A 13,737-nucleotide genomic window follows, 5' to 3' on the forward strand; every position below is an offset into this window, starting at 1 on the left:
CACAGGCTGCCACCGCCCCAGATAACAGAGGGGCGCCTCTCCCCAGCCAGCCAGCCTCCGCTAATCGCAGTGGCAGGAGGGGGGAGTGGAGTGCCGGCGGCCTCTCACAGCGCTGGGCTTTTTATTGACGCTGTCTGCCTGTGTGTCTGTGTGTGTGTGTGTGCATGCTTGTGGGTGCGTGTCAGAGCGAGAGAGAGCTATAAAGAGGTGTGTGCTTGTTTCCGTGCGCGCGCGCGTGTGTGTGTGCGCTCCCAGCCAGCAGCGGAAAGCAGGCAGAGGCGGGGAACTGGGAGGGTGGGTGGCGAGGTTATGAGCGGAACTCGACAGAGGCCGACAGACGAGAGAGAAGGAGGGGAGGATGAGGAGGAGGCAAGGCAGGGAGGGAGGGGGGGAGAGAGATCTTTCTTGTACTGCGCTGCTGAGAGCCGCCACCGCTTCTCCTTCCTCTCAGATAAGGTTCGTTTGAAGGTTTTCATATTCTCCAAAAAAAAAAAAAAGAGCGAGAGAGGGAGACGGGTCTGTTCAGTGTTCTATGCGCGCGCATTTGGAAGCGGGGATTGCCGTTTCTAATCCCCACCACCCCATCCAAGGTCGAAATAAGAAATGCGTGACAGGGATCGCATTTTTTTTTATGTCATGAGCCCACTGATTGATCGCATCGATGAATTTAGCAGCCCTATTGATTAGGGCTTAATCTATAGGTTAATGTCTCTCAGCGCTCCAATTATTCTCTCTCTCTCCCTCTCTCGCTCGCTCTGCTTCTCTCGCTCGCAGCAGCATTTTGGCTCGGAGCCACGCTCGCCCTGCCGCGCCAGGCTGTAATTATCCCCGGTGAGGCCGCGCTAACACAGCGTGGCGCGCCTGTGGGGAACCGGTTAGCCCTACAACACCGGGGTGGGGGGGCAGCGGTGCGCGCATGTGCGTGCCAGAGCGTGTGCGCGCGCTCGTGATCGTGCGCTGGTGTGGCACAGAGGGAGAGAGAGAGCGGCTTCTGTGTTGATATTTCGGTAGCCTGTATCAGAGCGCATTTCGAGTCCTCGCACGAACCGCGGAGCTTTGAATTGCAGATTAGACAAAAGTGATTTAAAGCAACTGATGGCGGGGCCTTACACTTAGGAAGGAGAGGAAAAGAAAAAAAAGTCACGATTAGTTATTAGATATGCAAATTAGCCCCCCCCCCCAGGTGTCCACGCTTTAGCGCAGTCACCGTTTTTAAGGTGAACTCGAACAAAGCAAAACATCAGTGAGTGTGGACTGTCGTGAACGGCGTGCTGCAAGCGAGCATAGATCTATTGATTGCACACGTGCACATGTCCGGGCTTGTGCGTGCTAGCGAGTGTTCAGGCAAGTTTCTGTGTTTGAGTTGCAGTAAGCGATCCATAACGATCTGCAGGTGGATTGTGCTGATTAGTACCGGCTGCTGTGGACTGAGCTGCGTGCAAAGAGCTTCCTGCAATCTGAGCCCGCCTGCCTAACTGGAGTGTGTGCATTTGTGCGTGCGTGTGTGTTGGCAGTGAGCCCCCTTTAAAAAATGTGTGTCGGCGCTGTGTGGCTTTATGTCTCCGTTTTTAGGCAACTGACAAAACGTGCGCCGAAGGTGCACATGTGAACTCACCATGCGAACTGCGTGTTTTGCCAGGCCGCTGCTGCTTCAGTGTCTGATTGCAACAGCAGATGGCTGGATCGCTGTGACCCCCCAGAGTGCAGCACTTTCCACACCAGGATGCATCTGTGTCTGCGCGCGTGTGTGATCACGCTGTTTTGGTTCTTTTAACAAGATGCACACGTTACATGCGTGCTTCTCTGACATGACATAAAATGGCAGTGAGAGGAAGGCATCACGATTTAAAGCGGGATGTTTTTGTCACTCTCATCCACTGAGAGGGTTTTCAAAGGCACATGCTGTTCTCGGGGCTGGCTTTTCAAACCGCAAAGTTCACACACAGCCATAAAAGTGAGGCCATTATGAAAAAAGAAAAAAAGGGCTGGACTCGCTCTCCCCAGACCTGTTTATGTGTCTCCCTCAGACTCTCTGTCAGCGAAGGTGTTTTTCTGGAGCTGCAGCTGTGTGTTTTTGTGTCCAGCGCCAGAAATCTGGTTTGGCCTGCGGTTTCTCCCAGCAATATTCATCCTAATCCAGTTTCCCAGTGAGTGATGGAGAGAGCCACTTGCCATCAGGGCCCCTTGAGTCAGAGCTGGAGGGGAGAGAAGAGAGAGGAGGGTGTGTGCAGTGATGTCTGTCTTTCCAAAATACCCTCTGACTTCCTTTTTCCTGACTCTAGACTCTGTCACGTGAGCACTGTAGGTTTTCCATATTTGTAAACGATAGAGAATTCTTGGTGACTTTGTATTAAATGGAGCCTCATAATAAAGCATACTGTCGGGACGGTTGGACAGTTCTGAAAAGTAGCCCGTCGAATCCCTTTATAAGCCAGTATTTACACTAACAGCACAAACAGCCCGTGCTTTGCTAGGAGATCTCAGGGTTGCCAGGTTGGATCCTACCTGCAAAAATCTGGGCAGCAGAAGTAAATGGGACATATGGTGCAATGTGGCTGAACGTGTAGAGCATGACACTCACTTTGCCAAGGCTAAAGATGGTGTTATATGTAGTGGGGGGAAATAAATGTTGGCATATTTCTTTAGCCTGGAAAGAAACATTTTAGCAGAACCAAAATCTGGCTACAGAGCTACGAGGGCAGTTTGTCACATGCCAGCTGCCGCTTGTAACTACATAAATAATACATCTTAACCAGGATAGTCCAGAATGCGTAGTTTAGAGTCTCGGCTTGCTGTGTTTGATGGAATAAAAAGATTATTGTGCGTCCTGGGCCTTTTCTTCAAAGTGTTATTGCAATTTCGTTACCTCCCTTAGATCCACAGGAAAAGTGGAGGAGAAAGCAAAACACCAGCAGTGACTGAATGTTAAAGTTTATCTTACAAGTCTCATTCAGCCAAGTTCATTATCTTCTTTTTTTCTTAAGAAAGACTCAAATATTGCCTAATTCTTCTATTCTTGTTTAATGTAATCCATTCATTGTCATGCTCCTAAAACCAACATGAAAAGTCTATTGGATGGTGTGTGTTATGTGTTACACACAGTCCCATCTGTCAGCAGCTCCTGTTCAGCCTCTCCTAAAGTGAGGTATTTGAACGACAAGCTACATCCTCGCCAGCTGGTGAAATAGGAGTGGGCAACAGCTCCTGGGAAACCGTGACGTGAACCTGCTCTGTGGCAGTGAAGCTTTCTGTCATCGTTAACCTTCAAGGTCAAAGGTGCCAAGCATGCGGCCTGTGGGCTCAGAAGTGGTCCGCTAAAAGGTCCAAATCTGTCCAAAGTGTGAAGATTTCTAATGAAAGGCAGAGGAGGATGTCAGGACTTCTCATTGCATTTTTCTTTTTCCTGCACCAGGAAGTGTTGTGTTGCAATCCAAACAAGAGGTCTGAATCATTTTCATTTTTCAAACTTTCCTGCTTACAAAGATAATAACCATGGCCTACCATAGCAGTGGTTACACCATAGGGCCGTGCCCACGTGTTTCACTGGGTCACAATGGTAGTGTTTCATTGTAATGAGAGCAAAGAGCCCATCATACTTCTGTTTCTTAACTGTTTCTTCTGTTCCTTCTTTGTGGAACCAGCTCCCAGTTTGGGTTTAGGAGATAGACACACTCTCTGCTTGTAAGATTAGGCTTAAAACTTTCCTTTTTGATAAAGCTTATAGTTAAGGTTGGATCTGGTGACCCTGAATCCTCCCTTAGTTACACTGCAGTAGGTCTAAGCTGCTGGGGGCTTCCCACGATGCACTGAAAATTTCTTCTTCACCCACCTCTTTTCACTCACTACGTGTTTATACTCCACTTTCTGTGTTTTCAGTGTGTTTTTGTACTGTCTCTCTCCCATCACACCAAACCAGTTGCAGTGGATGGCTGCCCCTCACTGAGCCTGGTTCTGCTACAGGTTTCTTCCTGTTAAAAGGGTTTGTTTTTTTCTTATCACTGTCACCAAGCTCTTGCTCATATGGGGATCATCTGATTGTTAGGATTTTCTCTGTATTATTGTATTATCTATACCTTACAGTGTGAAGTGCCTTTAGACACCTGCGCTTGTGATTTGGCCTTATGCAAACAAAATAAAACTGAAGTGGATAGAGCCCACTCTAGATGAAATTTTAGTTCATGTTCTAAATGTGGCCCGTGAACTTAAATGACAACTTAAATGTCAGAGTATGGCTTCATTTTGCAGTCACATCAGTAGTGATTTGATTGGAGTCTTGTTGCAGCAGCTTTAGAGTTATGTCAACAACAGTGCATGACTCAGTCCCGTGCTACTTTATCTGATAAAAGCTGACTCAGATTTAGATTTCTTTGTCAGACTTTTTCTGCTTCTTTATGAATGTTTTCCTGTCTCTCTTCTCTCACCATCAACTGCTCAAGGCAGACAGCTTTCCCCTCCCCGAGCCTGCTTCTGACAGAGATTTTTTCCTGTTAAAAGGGAGTTTTTCCTTCTCGCTATTGCCAAATGCTTGCTCACAGGGTATCATCTGATTGTTTGGCGCTTTCTCTTTTCTTTTGAAGGTCTTTATCTTACAATATAAACTACCTTGAGACAACTGTTCTTGTGATTTGGTCCTGTACAAATCAATCTACATTGAATTGATTATACTTTTTCAGGTTCTGCAGAGCAACACCTGGTGCGTCAGTGGACAAGCATCATTTAAGTGAAGCAAGGCGTTTCCTTTTTTCACGCTATGCTGAAATTATTCTGAATGCAGCCTTGTTGTACAGCAGCACCAGCATAGACAGTTCACTAACTCAAGCTTTTTCATTTGTCTGAAGACACACAGGCGAAAAAGAAGTGTTAAAAAAAAGTGTGTCTGGTTGTACATATGTGGTCATAAAATGAAGGAAGGAACTGCAGAGAGGTTTAACCAGCTGAGACTGAGCAGAGTAACCCGCCTGCCCCACTTCTTGCCAGATGTTGGCTGAGATGCATGATTTTATAGGTTGTTGACCAAAAAAAAGAGAAATAAAAAGCAATTAAACCATTTTTCCTATTGATTAAACATTTCAACATGAATGACAATGATTTTAACACCTCGCAAACGGCGCTTTCACATCGAGTTGGTTAAGCGTGAACACGGGGCTCAGCTGTCTTGTGGTTTAGCAGCTGTGGTTGCAGTGGGATAGGTCTCATTTTTGAGAGGTACAGGTGGAGCTGATCAGAGCAAACGTGCCCGGCAGTTCACCCTGAAGTTATTTAGGTTTGGGAGAAGAAAAAAAAATAATAAAAGGATCTTTAAATTGCCTGCAATAGAAACTTGCACCATGGCTTTTTCACCTTGAGTTGTGTCCAGCCTGAAAAAGCACTGCTCTTGTCGCGCACCCAGCTACCTTTTCTTTTCATTTCACAGAAGAAGCTCTTCTCTCAATTCCACGTGCTCTGACGCCAAACTTTTGGCCTTTGCGATGAATTGAGCTTCTAAACGCGTCCATATGTGAGTGCTCTGTGAGCTTTGTTTATTTGTGTGTGACTGTCTGGTTTAACTCCTACTTTCAACAGCTGTGGCAAATGCAGCCAGACCTTCCATTGCCAAGTCTCCCTCTTTTCCTACTCCTACTCTGCTTCTGTCTGTCTGTTTTTCTGTCTGTGTGTCTGTCAGTTGGCTTTCCTCTCTTTCTGCCTGGAGCTCTCTCTCTCTCTCTCTCTCCCCTACACACACACACACACACCCATGCAGGCACACGATCCACACACCTCAGGCTTGATATTCATAGCCTCCTCCTCCTTTACTTGACATGGGAGCCTTAACAGATGTGCCCCAGCCTTGAGCAGCTTCCCCCTCTCTCCCCCTCTTCTCTCTGTGTCTCTACTGCCTTGTGCTTCGCTGATTTTACCTTATCTCATCTCAGGGAGAAAACGGACCAAACTGGCATTTAATTTGAAAATAAAACAGTGGAGTCAAAATTAGAACATTCACGAAGAAGTGGATGAAATAAGGAAGCTAAGAAGATGCTGCTGTTAAAAACATAACCCCCCATGTATGTGTGGTTAGGTTAGAGTATCGGGCCATCTTAATTACCTTCACTCAATCAAGAGGCAGAAACAGATTTACATGCATATATGTAACTTTTCGTTATGTCTCTTTATATATTTAAACATAAATGTCCCTGTATCTGTTACCAAACTGCACATTGAGATCTAGAAACCCAAGTTCTTCATTGAACTTTTCCTTTAGTCCAATACCTATTTTCATTTTTCATCACTGAATTATTCTCGGTTAAAACCTCAGCTATTCCTGTTTTGGAGTTTCGGCGACTCTCGTGTGTGTGTGTCGGTGTTTCTGTGTGTGTCTCTCTTTGCGCGTGCGCGCGCAGTGAGTGCCGTGAGCTGGAGGCTTATGGTAATTGCGGTCTCCCGACTGGCCTTCTGGGTAGAGCTGCGCGAGTGGGAGTGGAACGAGCCGCACGGTCTCGGCAGCGCTCATCCATTCTGTGCGGCACTCCCCGTACAGCTCCGTGCGTCCTCGGTGCGAACCGAGGGCTCCGACCGGGCTGTTGTCTACGATCCTCGAAGGAAACGCGCGGGACGGAAAGCTACGCGGAATAACCTTCAGCAAACCCTCTGCGACACAGATTCCGCCGTCGGAGAGGACATGGAGTGACGGAGAGCTGGAGAAAGGGGCTTTTTCCGAGGACGGCGTGCTCCGCTGAAACCCAACATGGCGCTGCTGCGCGGTACGGCCGAGCTGAATTAATTTCTCCGCGATTCCGCCGACCTCGTCACCTGTATCCTTCAGGGGTCCGGGCCATACGGCGCAGTGCTCTACGACTTAAAGGACCTTAACGGATTTTCTTTAGTGGATTTCTCTTTATCCTGCCGTTTGTTTTTGCTCGGCGCAGGATCTTTTTTTGTTTTTGCTTTATGGAAACCCAAGTGACATTTTCAGCAGCAAAAACTCCTCTTGAAACATAGTGGAATGGATGAGAGCTGCTTGTAGACAAAAGAATAAAGACCCAAAGCTTTATATGTAAGACTTGTTTTGTTTTATGACAAGTGAGTAACCTGTTAGGCACTTTTAGTTGTTTTTTTTTCTCCCTCTGGCCGGGATCGTCTGTCTCCAGCGGACAGGACCGTGACCGGGCAAGTCTACGTACGCACGGATCGCTACCCTTCCAGTTAACTTGGGGAAAAAAAACAGGGGGGGAAAGAAGAAAAGAAAAAATAAGGCGTGAGTCGGGGCGCGCTGAGCACGGTTGGAACTTGCACCAATTAACCAGGTGAGGCAATCAATGGCAAATCAGAACCTATTTTCCTTAACGTGTGTCTTTGATGTGAAATCCCTCGCGTGACGATCGAAACGTGTAGCGCTGTTTTTTAATGGCAGTATAACGTCCAAGGTGTTTTAAATTATCCTGTGTTTTCATGTGGTGTGTTTTTGATTAAAAACAGTCCCCTCGTGGGGCTGAATCTAAGCGCGATCGTCCAGTGTTGTGCGCAGACTGGGGAGAGGATCGGCCACTTCTAAGAATAGCGCATAGGGTGGTCTTTGTGCGTTTCGGCGGGGCAGTGGCATGTGGTTGATAAATAACACACACGCGCGCGCGCACACACACAATTATCCGAGCATGAGTTTGTCCTTTTAACAACTGCCCTGTCAAGCTGATAGAGGTGAGAAGGACATCCCAGAGATTAGCGAACTTGAAAGTGGCGCCGTCCTCGAAGGTGACTATTCAGGCTTTTCGCACCCTGTTGTGTGACGAAGAGCGCGAGTGTGCCTGTGGGGCTGAGGGTAGGTAGTGTGTGTGTGTACGCGTGTACGTGCGCGCACACGGGAGCTTCTGCGCTAAACAAGGTTACGGAATCCAGCCTCGCCCTGCCACAGGCGAGCGAGCGCTGCTGCTCCGTTTATGCACAGTTCAGTTCAGTTGGAGGGCATCCCCGCGGTGTGTGTGTGTGGGCTGTTGGTGTGCCGCGGAGTGTGTGTGTCGCGGGGGAGGTTTGGTTTGGACGGAGTGGACTGATAATCTCTTGTCTCATCAAAGGTATAGCGCTGGGGGAAGAGACGGGACGCGGGGGCTGCACCGCTCACCTTCGTGTCTACTTGATGGAAACCTCTTTGTCTCTCGCTCTCTCCCCACTCACACGCCGAGTCTTGCAGGTGTTTTCGGATATGACTTTGCGTTACACTCATACAGGCACACTTGCTGTATGACTAGGCTTTGCAATGCGCACGGAGACTCGTCGTAGCGCCAGTTTGGATCTCTCCCCCCCTTCCTACCATCTCCACCTCTCCTCCTCCTCCCGGAGCTCCGATACGCGCTGCTCTCTTGCACAGAATGTGTCACCGGGACGCTTTCACTTAGAAAAAAAAAAAACCCAAACACTTAATAATAATAATAATAATAAACTTCCCGTAATTATCGGTTTCTTTCTCTCCCCCCCCCCTACACACACACACACACACACACACACACACACCACTTCACTGACTTACACTGCGCTAACTTTAAAAATCGTTTTCGCCACCCTCCTCACGCTGTTGTGCGCGACGTCAATCGGCGCGATCCGCTTCTTCCACTATTGCAGTTTAATTGAAAATAAGCGCCGCGAGGCGCGTTGGATGCGTTCCAAACTGAGTCGTCTTTTACCTCGCGATTCTTTGAAGCTCCTCTGTGAGCAACGCAGACTGCGTTTCACGCGCGTTTATGCGAAGTGGGGCTTTTTGTTTTTTTCATTTATTAGAAGGTTGATGTTATCGGACCACATTTTCCACCGCAGACAAGACGGTGAGAGAGATTCGTATCTGGGGAGTTTTCCTTCCGTGCTGCCCTGCCTGCTGCCTGTCCTGGAGCCACGCATGCACTAATTAGGGGACGCTCTCTTAGGACGATCGATGTGCCTCATATTGGCTGGCTCCAGCTCATTGACGAGCTGAGTGAGGGAAGCAGCTACTGAAAAGACCACTTCAGCCCCCAGCAGCCAACCCGCGCAGGATAAACGGTCGAAGAAACGCTTGCAATAACGCGAACGGCTGCCGGCAGGCTGCAGGAGCAGGATGGGACACTGTAAAGGGGTGGGTGTGTGGGTGGAGGGGTCAGTTTCAGGTGGCTTTGAGTCAGAATAAAAGAGCTGTTTATATATAAATTAAACGTCGGTCTTACTTGGGATGGCAGAGAAAAGCTGGACAACTGGAAGTTATTTATTTGAAGTTAAATGTGACTTTGCGTGACAGTGGGGCTAATTACTTACTGAAAGGGTATTTTTAAGTTTAACTTCTATTATAATTGAAATAACTGTTCAACAACTTTTGCTTGTGTGTTCAGTGACGATCTCAGGTTTAGTCCGACTTGGGGTTTTTTTTTCTCGGTGTCCAAATAAAAGTTACGCACGGATTTCATTGGGGCCCGTGGAATAAACACTATCTGCACAAACTTGGACGGCTGCTTAGTTTGGTTCGTCTGCAATAGAGTCTGGTTCCCAAGCGCTGCGCGCCGTGGAAGCCTAAAACAAATACTTCGCATTTGTGTGGGCCGAGTTTATTTTTAGCGAAAGCTCGTCGGACTGTTTTGCGCATCATTTTTCCACTGTGCGCCGCGAAGTCAGTGTGGGACTGATCTGTTTTCCAGGTGTCGGAACACAGAAAGGGAGGGCTGCTTTCGCTAGATTGACATACTTGAGTTTTCTCTGTTTCACACGAGAAGACTTCACACTTCTTCCACAAACAGTGTTGTATTGCCAAGGCCCATTAGCTGACAGAGTGCGGTTCAGTGCCACCACCCCCCCACCACCCCCCTTTAGCAAAACAGGATTGCATCTGGTGCTAATTTTATTAATTAGACATAATTTAGAATCAGAAACGTGCAAAGAAAAGAGGGGGTTTATTAATTACTTTCACCTTTGCCAGCGTCACCTCGCTTGCATACGTGCAGCCAATTCATGTGCAGGTTTTTAATCAGCAGAGGTGGGGAAGTGATGTGTGAAGCATTAAAGACATTTGAGCAGGCAGACGTGGAGAAATCCGCAGTTGTAAAAAGCACAGAGGTCCGTGGGCGCACAGTTCACCTGGAGGCAACAGCAGCCTCGGGGACTGCCGGACTTATTGTCCCGCTGAATGATGTGTGACAGCGTGTCAGCGTATTGCCCCGCGGGGGGGCTGGAGATCTGCTTGCCTTTAAGAGAATAGAAACAACCCTCATCACCTCCATTTTAAACCAATTAACCCCCCCGGTGTTTGTCCGCTTCTAATCCGGAATCAATAGGGAACACGCGGGGAATATTGTGAGCAGAGAGAGCGTGTCATTACAATCACGGGACCCGCTCCTGCTTATCAAACCTTCTGTGCTCTAAATAGTCCGGGGGGGAATTCGTCAAAAGAAATGCCCTGTGTCCCGGTAAACATCCAGACAGAAATATGAAGGCGCTCTTATTCTTGTCGCGCTCCTTTGTGTGTGTCTGTGTGTGTGTGTGTCTCACGCGCATGGATATAAAACAACAGGCTCGTCGCTGCCGGCGCTGCACTCGCTGCTGAGGCGAGATGCGTGTGAACAAAAGCGGGAGGCACGGCAGAGAGCCGAGGAGAGATCGGTTTTCCAGGCGCTGCGCAGCTCCCGGAGGAGACGTCACGGTTTGATTGAAGCTATGCTCCATGCTGGCCTCCCGGGACCTCGCGATGAAACGGGAGAACCCACCCTCCCCTCCGCCTTTTCTCCCCCTTTCCCTCCTCTCCCCTCTCCACCCACCTCTCGCTCTCTCTCTGAGAGAGAGCTTTTTGTTTCGACGAGGTCTGGAGCTCACGGGTCACTTACCCTCCCACCCCCTCTCTCCACTGCTTTACCCACAGAGAGAGAGGGGGGGCACATAGCATTATTCTTTCCTCTAGCAGCTGCTTTCTGGCGCCGATGACCCAGGGATGTTGGTTTAATAGCGATTTTTTTTTTTTTAGACATTTGCTTATTTTACAGCAGCGATCGTTGATAAATGTCATCAGTGGTGGCTTAATGTAACGTGAACGAGTGGGGGGCTGTAATTAAAGTCTAAATCTCACTCTGAATGGATTTAGTTTGCTGACCTCGCTCTGGCCCGCGGTGTGATTGATTTAGCGGCAGAGTGATGATGACACACCTCACCTCCTTCCTCCCTAGTCTCTGCAGGCTCGGTCTTGAAGCTTTTTTTCCCTTCTCTTTTTTAGACCGCGTTGCGCCTCGGGCATCTCTGACGAAATCCCACAGACTCTTGGCAACGCAGCATGTTAATAGCGACAGGAATTTATTACGCCGACAGTCTTCAAAGCCAGGAATGCGTCATGCGCTGTCTGCACGTAACATCGCACGAGCCTGTGTCGGCCGCGGAGCTTCTGACCTCGAGGTGGGGAAGGTGGTCACGTGGGTCGTACCGTGAGGGTAAACACTTAATTGTTTCAGCAGAGATTGTCTGGCCTAATTTACAGGGCGCAGTTAATTAAGCAGCGCGTATGAAAAGAGGCAAAACATCCTCTTGTCTCCGTCTGCGCGAAACACTTTGGAACTTCAGCCTTTGGAAAGTAGCGAACAAATAGAGGGCACATGAAAGAGGATCATTCCTTCATCATCATGTGCTTTTATCAGAAACACATGAAAGCAATGCCAGCGTTTCCAAAAACCTCCGGTAAACGCGGGCCGGCTCGTGCATGCGCATCTCTGTTACAATCGGGTTCTTTGGTGGCATAAAGAGCCATTTAGTCCTCATTTGGCCTGGGATGAATAGAGCCAGTTCAGCAGCCGCCGCCCGAGCCCTGGTGACAGCACTGGAGGGAGAGCGAGGGGGGAGGGGGGCTCACAATGTCGCCGTTGTTGACGGCCGTGTTGCTGCGGGGGGGAACTGAACCGTGCACCGACTTGCGTGCGGCTGTGCAGCGGCCCGGGAGGACGCGGGGGGCCCTTGTTTACAACTGCGCCGCTAATAATGTGACAGCTGAAGAGGCGCCGCCATCTCTCCTTCCAGCTCCGCGCTCCGGCAGCAGCGCGCCTCTCCTCCGAGTCCCCGCACAACATTTATCTCCTCCATCTCCTGCTCACTCCCCCCCTCCCCTCCCTCCACTTTGCGCTCACAGCTCTGTTAAATCTGAAACTACAGCGTGTCAGCTTTCCATAGATTGCGCAGCCTGCGCTGAGATGATCAATTGGTCCATTTGGCACACGTCGGCTCGATAATCAATAACCATTAAAATTGGGCCGGCGTTCTCTTCCGAGGTTTTTTTTTTTCCCCCTTTCCCGGCTCATTACGGTGCTGGGTGTTAATGCCGGGGATCGGGTGACCTGAGGCTGTGGAGTTTGTAGCCAGACTGTAGTTGCTGTTCACGTGTTTTGCCGCAGATGTTCTCCGCCGTGTGCGCAAAAAAATTCCTTTCGTTTCGAGTGCGTGTAAACACACCGCCGTCACGGTGATCCCGTGTGTGTGGTGGTGGGGGTGCGTGTGCGCGCGCGCCCGCATTTAATCCATGTTTATCCCCACCCCACCCCCGTCGCTGCGGAGATTATCCTGCGTCACAGTGCATTTTTTTTCTTTTTTTTCAGAGCTGATCGCAGCTCTGCCGCTTCAGAGAGTCTGGCAAAGCTCCAGGGACAAAGAACGAGAGGGCGCCTATGTAGCCTACATTCTCCCCCGGCGCACAGCAGAGACCTGCCACCCGGTTTCCTCGTTCAGTCTGAGAGAAATTCAACAACAGGGTCGCGCGGCGGGCTGATCGTAAAAACGGAACAGCCGTGCTTAATATATGCCCCGAGCTCTTTCACTGAAACGTTTCTAGGCGGTCATTTATCAACTTTTAAAAGGAGATGAGGCCTGTACACGCGCGCGCGTTATTGGTATGCACACAACCACTGCGCTGCGCGGGGAGAGGCCTCAGCCCTGGAGGAAATGATGAGTGGTGCCGGTGTTTGTTCTGGTGCGCCTGCCGCGGGTCACTGAGAGTTCAAGTCGCTGTCATCGGAGACGGGAAACAAAGGAGGGAGAAGCGGGACTGTCTTCTGGCTCTCCTCTCCTCTCCTCCCTCTCTCCTATTTTTTTTTTTCATCAGTCTGTCTCTTCGGCTTTGTTTACAGCTGCTCCGTTGAAACGCAGCGCTGAAACCAGGTTCCGCTAAAAAACACCCGGTGGTTTTCAGTTTAATGGTGCGCGTCGGGGCTGCGCTCCAGCGGTCTGGTTTATAAACGCAGCAGCACCGACCGCTGCCCTCCCCCCTTCCCCCCTCCGCCTGCTGCAGGCCAGCGTGATGGATTGGACGGCCGTCGGGAGTTGTTTGTTGCGCAAACTATTCTTAGCCAGTGGGGTTGGGCGTCAACACGCTGCCTTTTCCCTTCTCTCCCACCTCCTGCTTTTCTTTTCATTCTTTTCTTTCCATCTATCCACTTACAGTGAGAAAGTATGTCAGGACTTACTCCCGGAAAATCCTCAAACACCTATTTTACAGGGTTCTAATGACACCTTATCTGCTCGCGTCTTGATAGCCTGTGGGCCCTGATTTAATCTTTTCCTGCCTGCACACGCGATGTGGATGTGAGCTGAGCAGCAGGTTTTAAAGCGTCTAAAACAAACACCAGCCCATTTATCATATTAACATAAACATATGACTATATATCCCACTAATGTAGGAGGCAGAAAGAAAGCTTTAGCGTTTTCGTGCAATTCTGAAGTTATGCGGGAGATAGTCCGCAGACACGCATTCTCCCCCTCAGCGTTTATCAGGTGCCTCATCCT

General features: G+C 49.3%; 1 protein-coding gene across 3 annotated transcripts in view; it reads left to right on the top strand.

Annotated features, from left to right (window-relative positions):
- The first annotated feature begins 343 nt into the window (after nt 1-343).
- Nucleotides 344-13,737, top strand: part of bcor (BCL6 corepressor) — a 38,537-nt gene continuing 25,143 nt past the window's right edge. For 2 of the 3 annotated variants that reach the window (XM_024805339.2, XM_076874771.1), the window contains exon 1: nt 344-456. In XM_024805339.2, the coding sequence (XP_024661107.2) occupies nt 359-456 (98 nt within the window). In that variant the 5' untranslated portion in view covers nt 344-358. Of the gene's footprint in view, nt 457-6,421; nt 7,281-13,737 lie in introns of those variants that run through there. The other variant, XM_024805338.2, reaches the window with a different exon arrangement.

This window comes from Maylandia zebra, linkage group LG16 (genome assembly GCF_041146795.1).
Source record: "Maylandia zebra isolate NMK-2024a linkage group LG16, Mzebra_GT3a, whole genome shotgun sequence".
Taxonomy (NCBI): domain Eukaryota; kingdom Metazoa; phylum Chordata; class Actinopteri; order Cichliformes; family Cichlidae; genus Maylandia; species Maylandia zebra.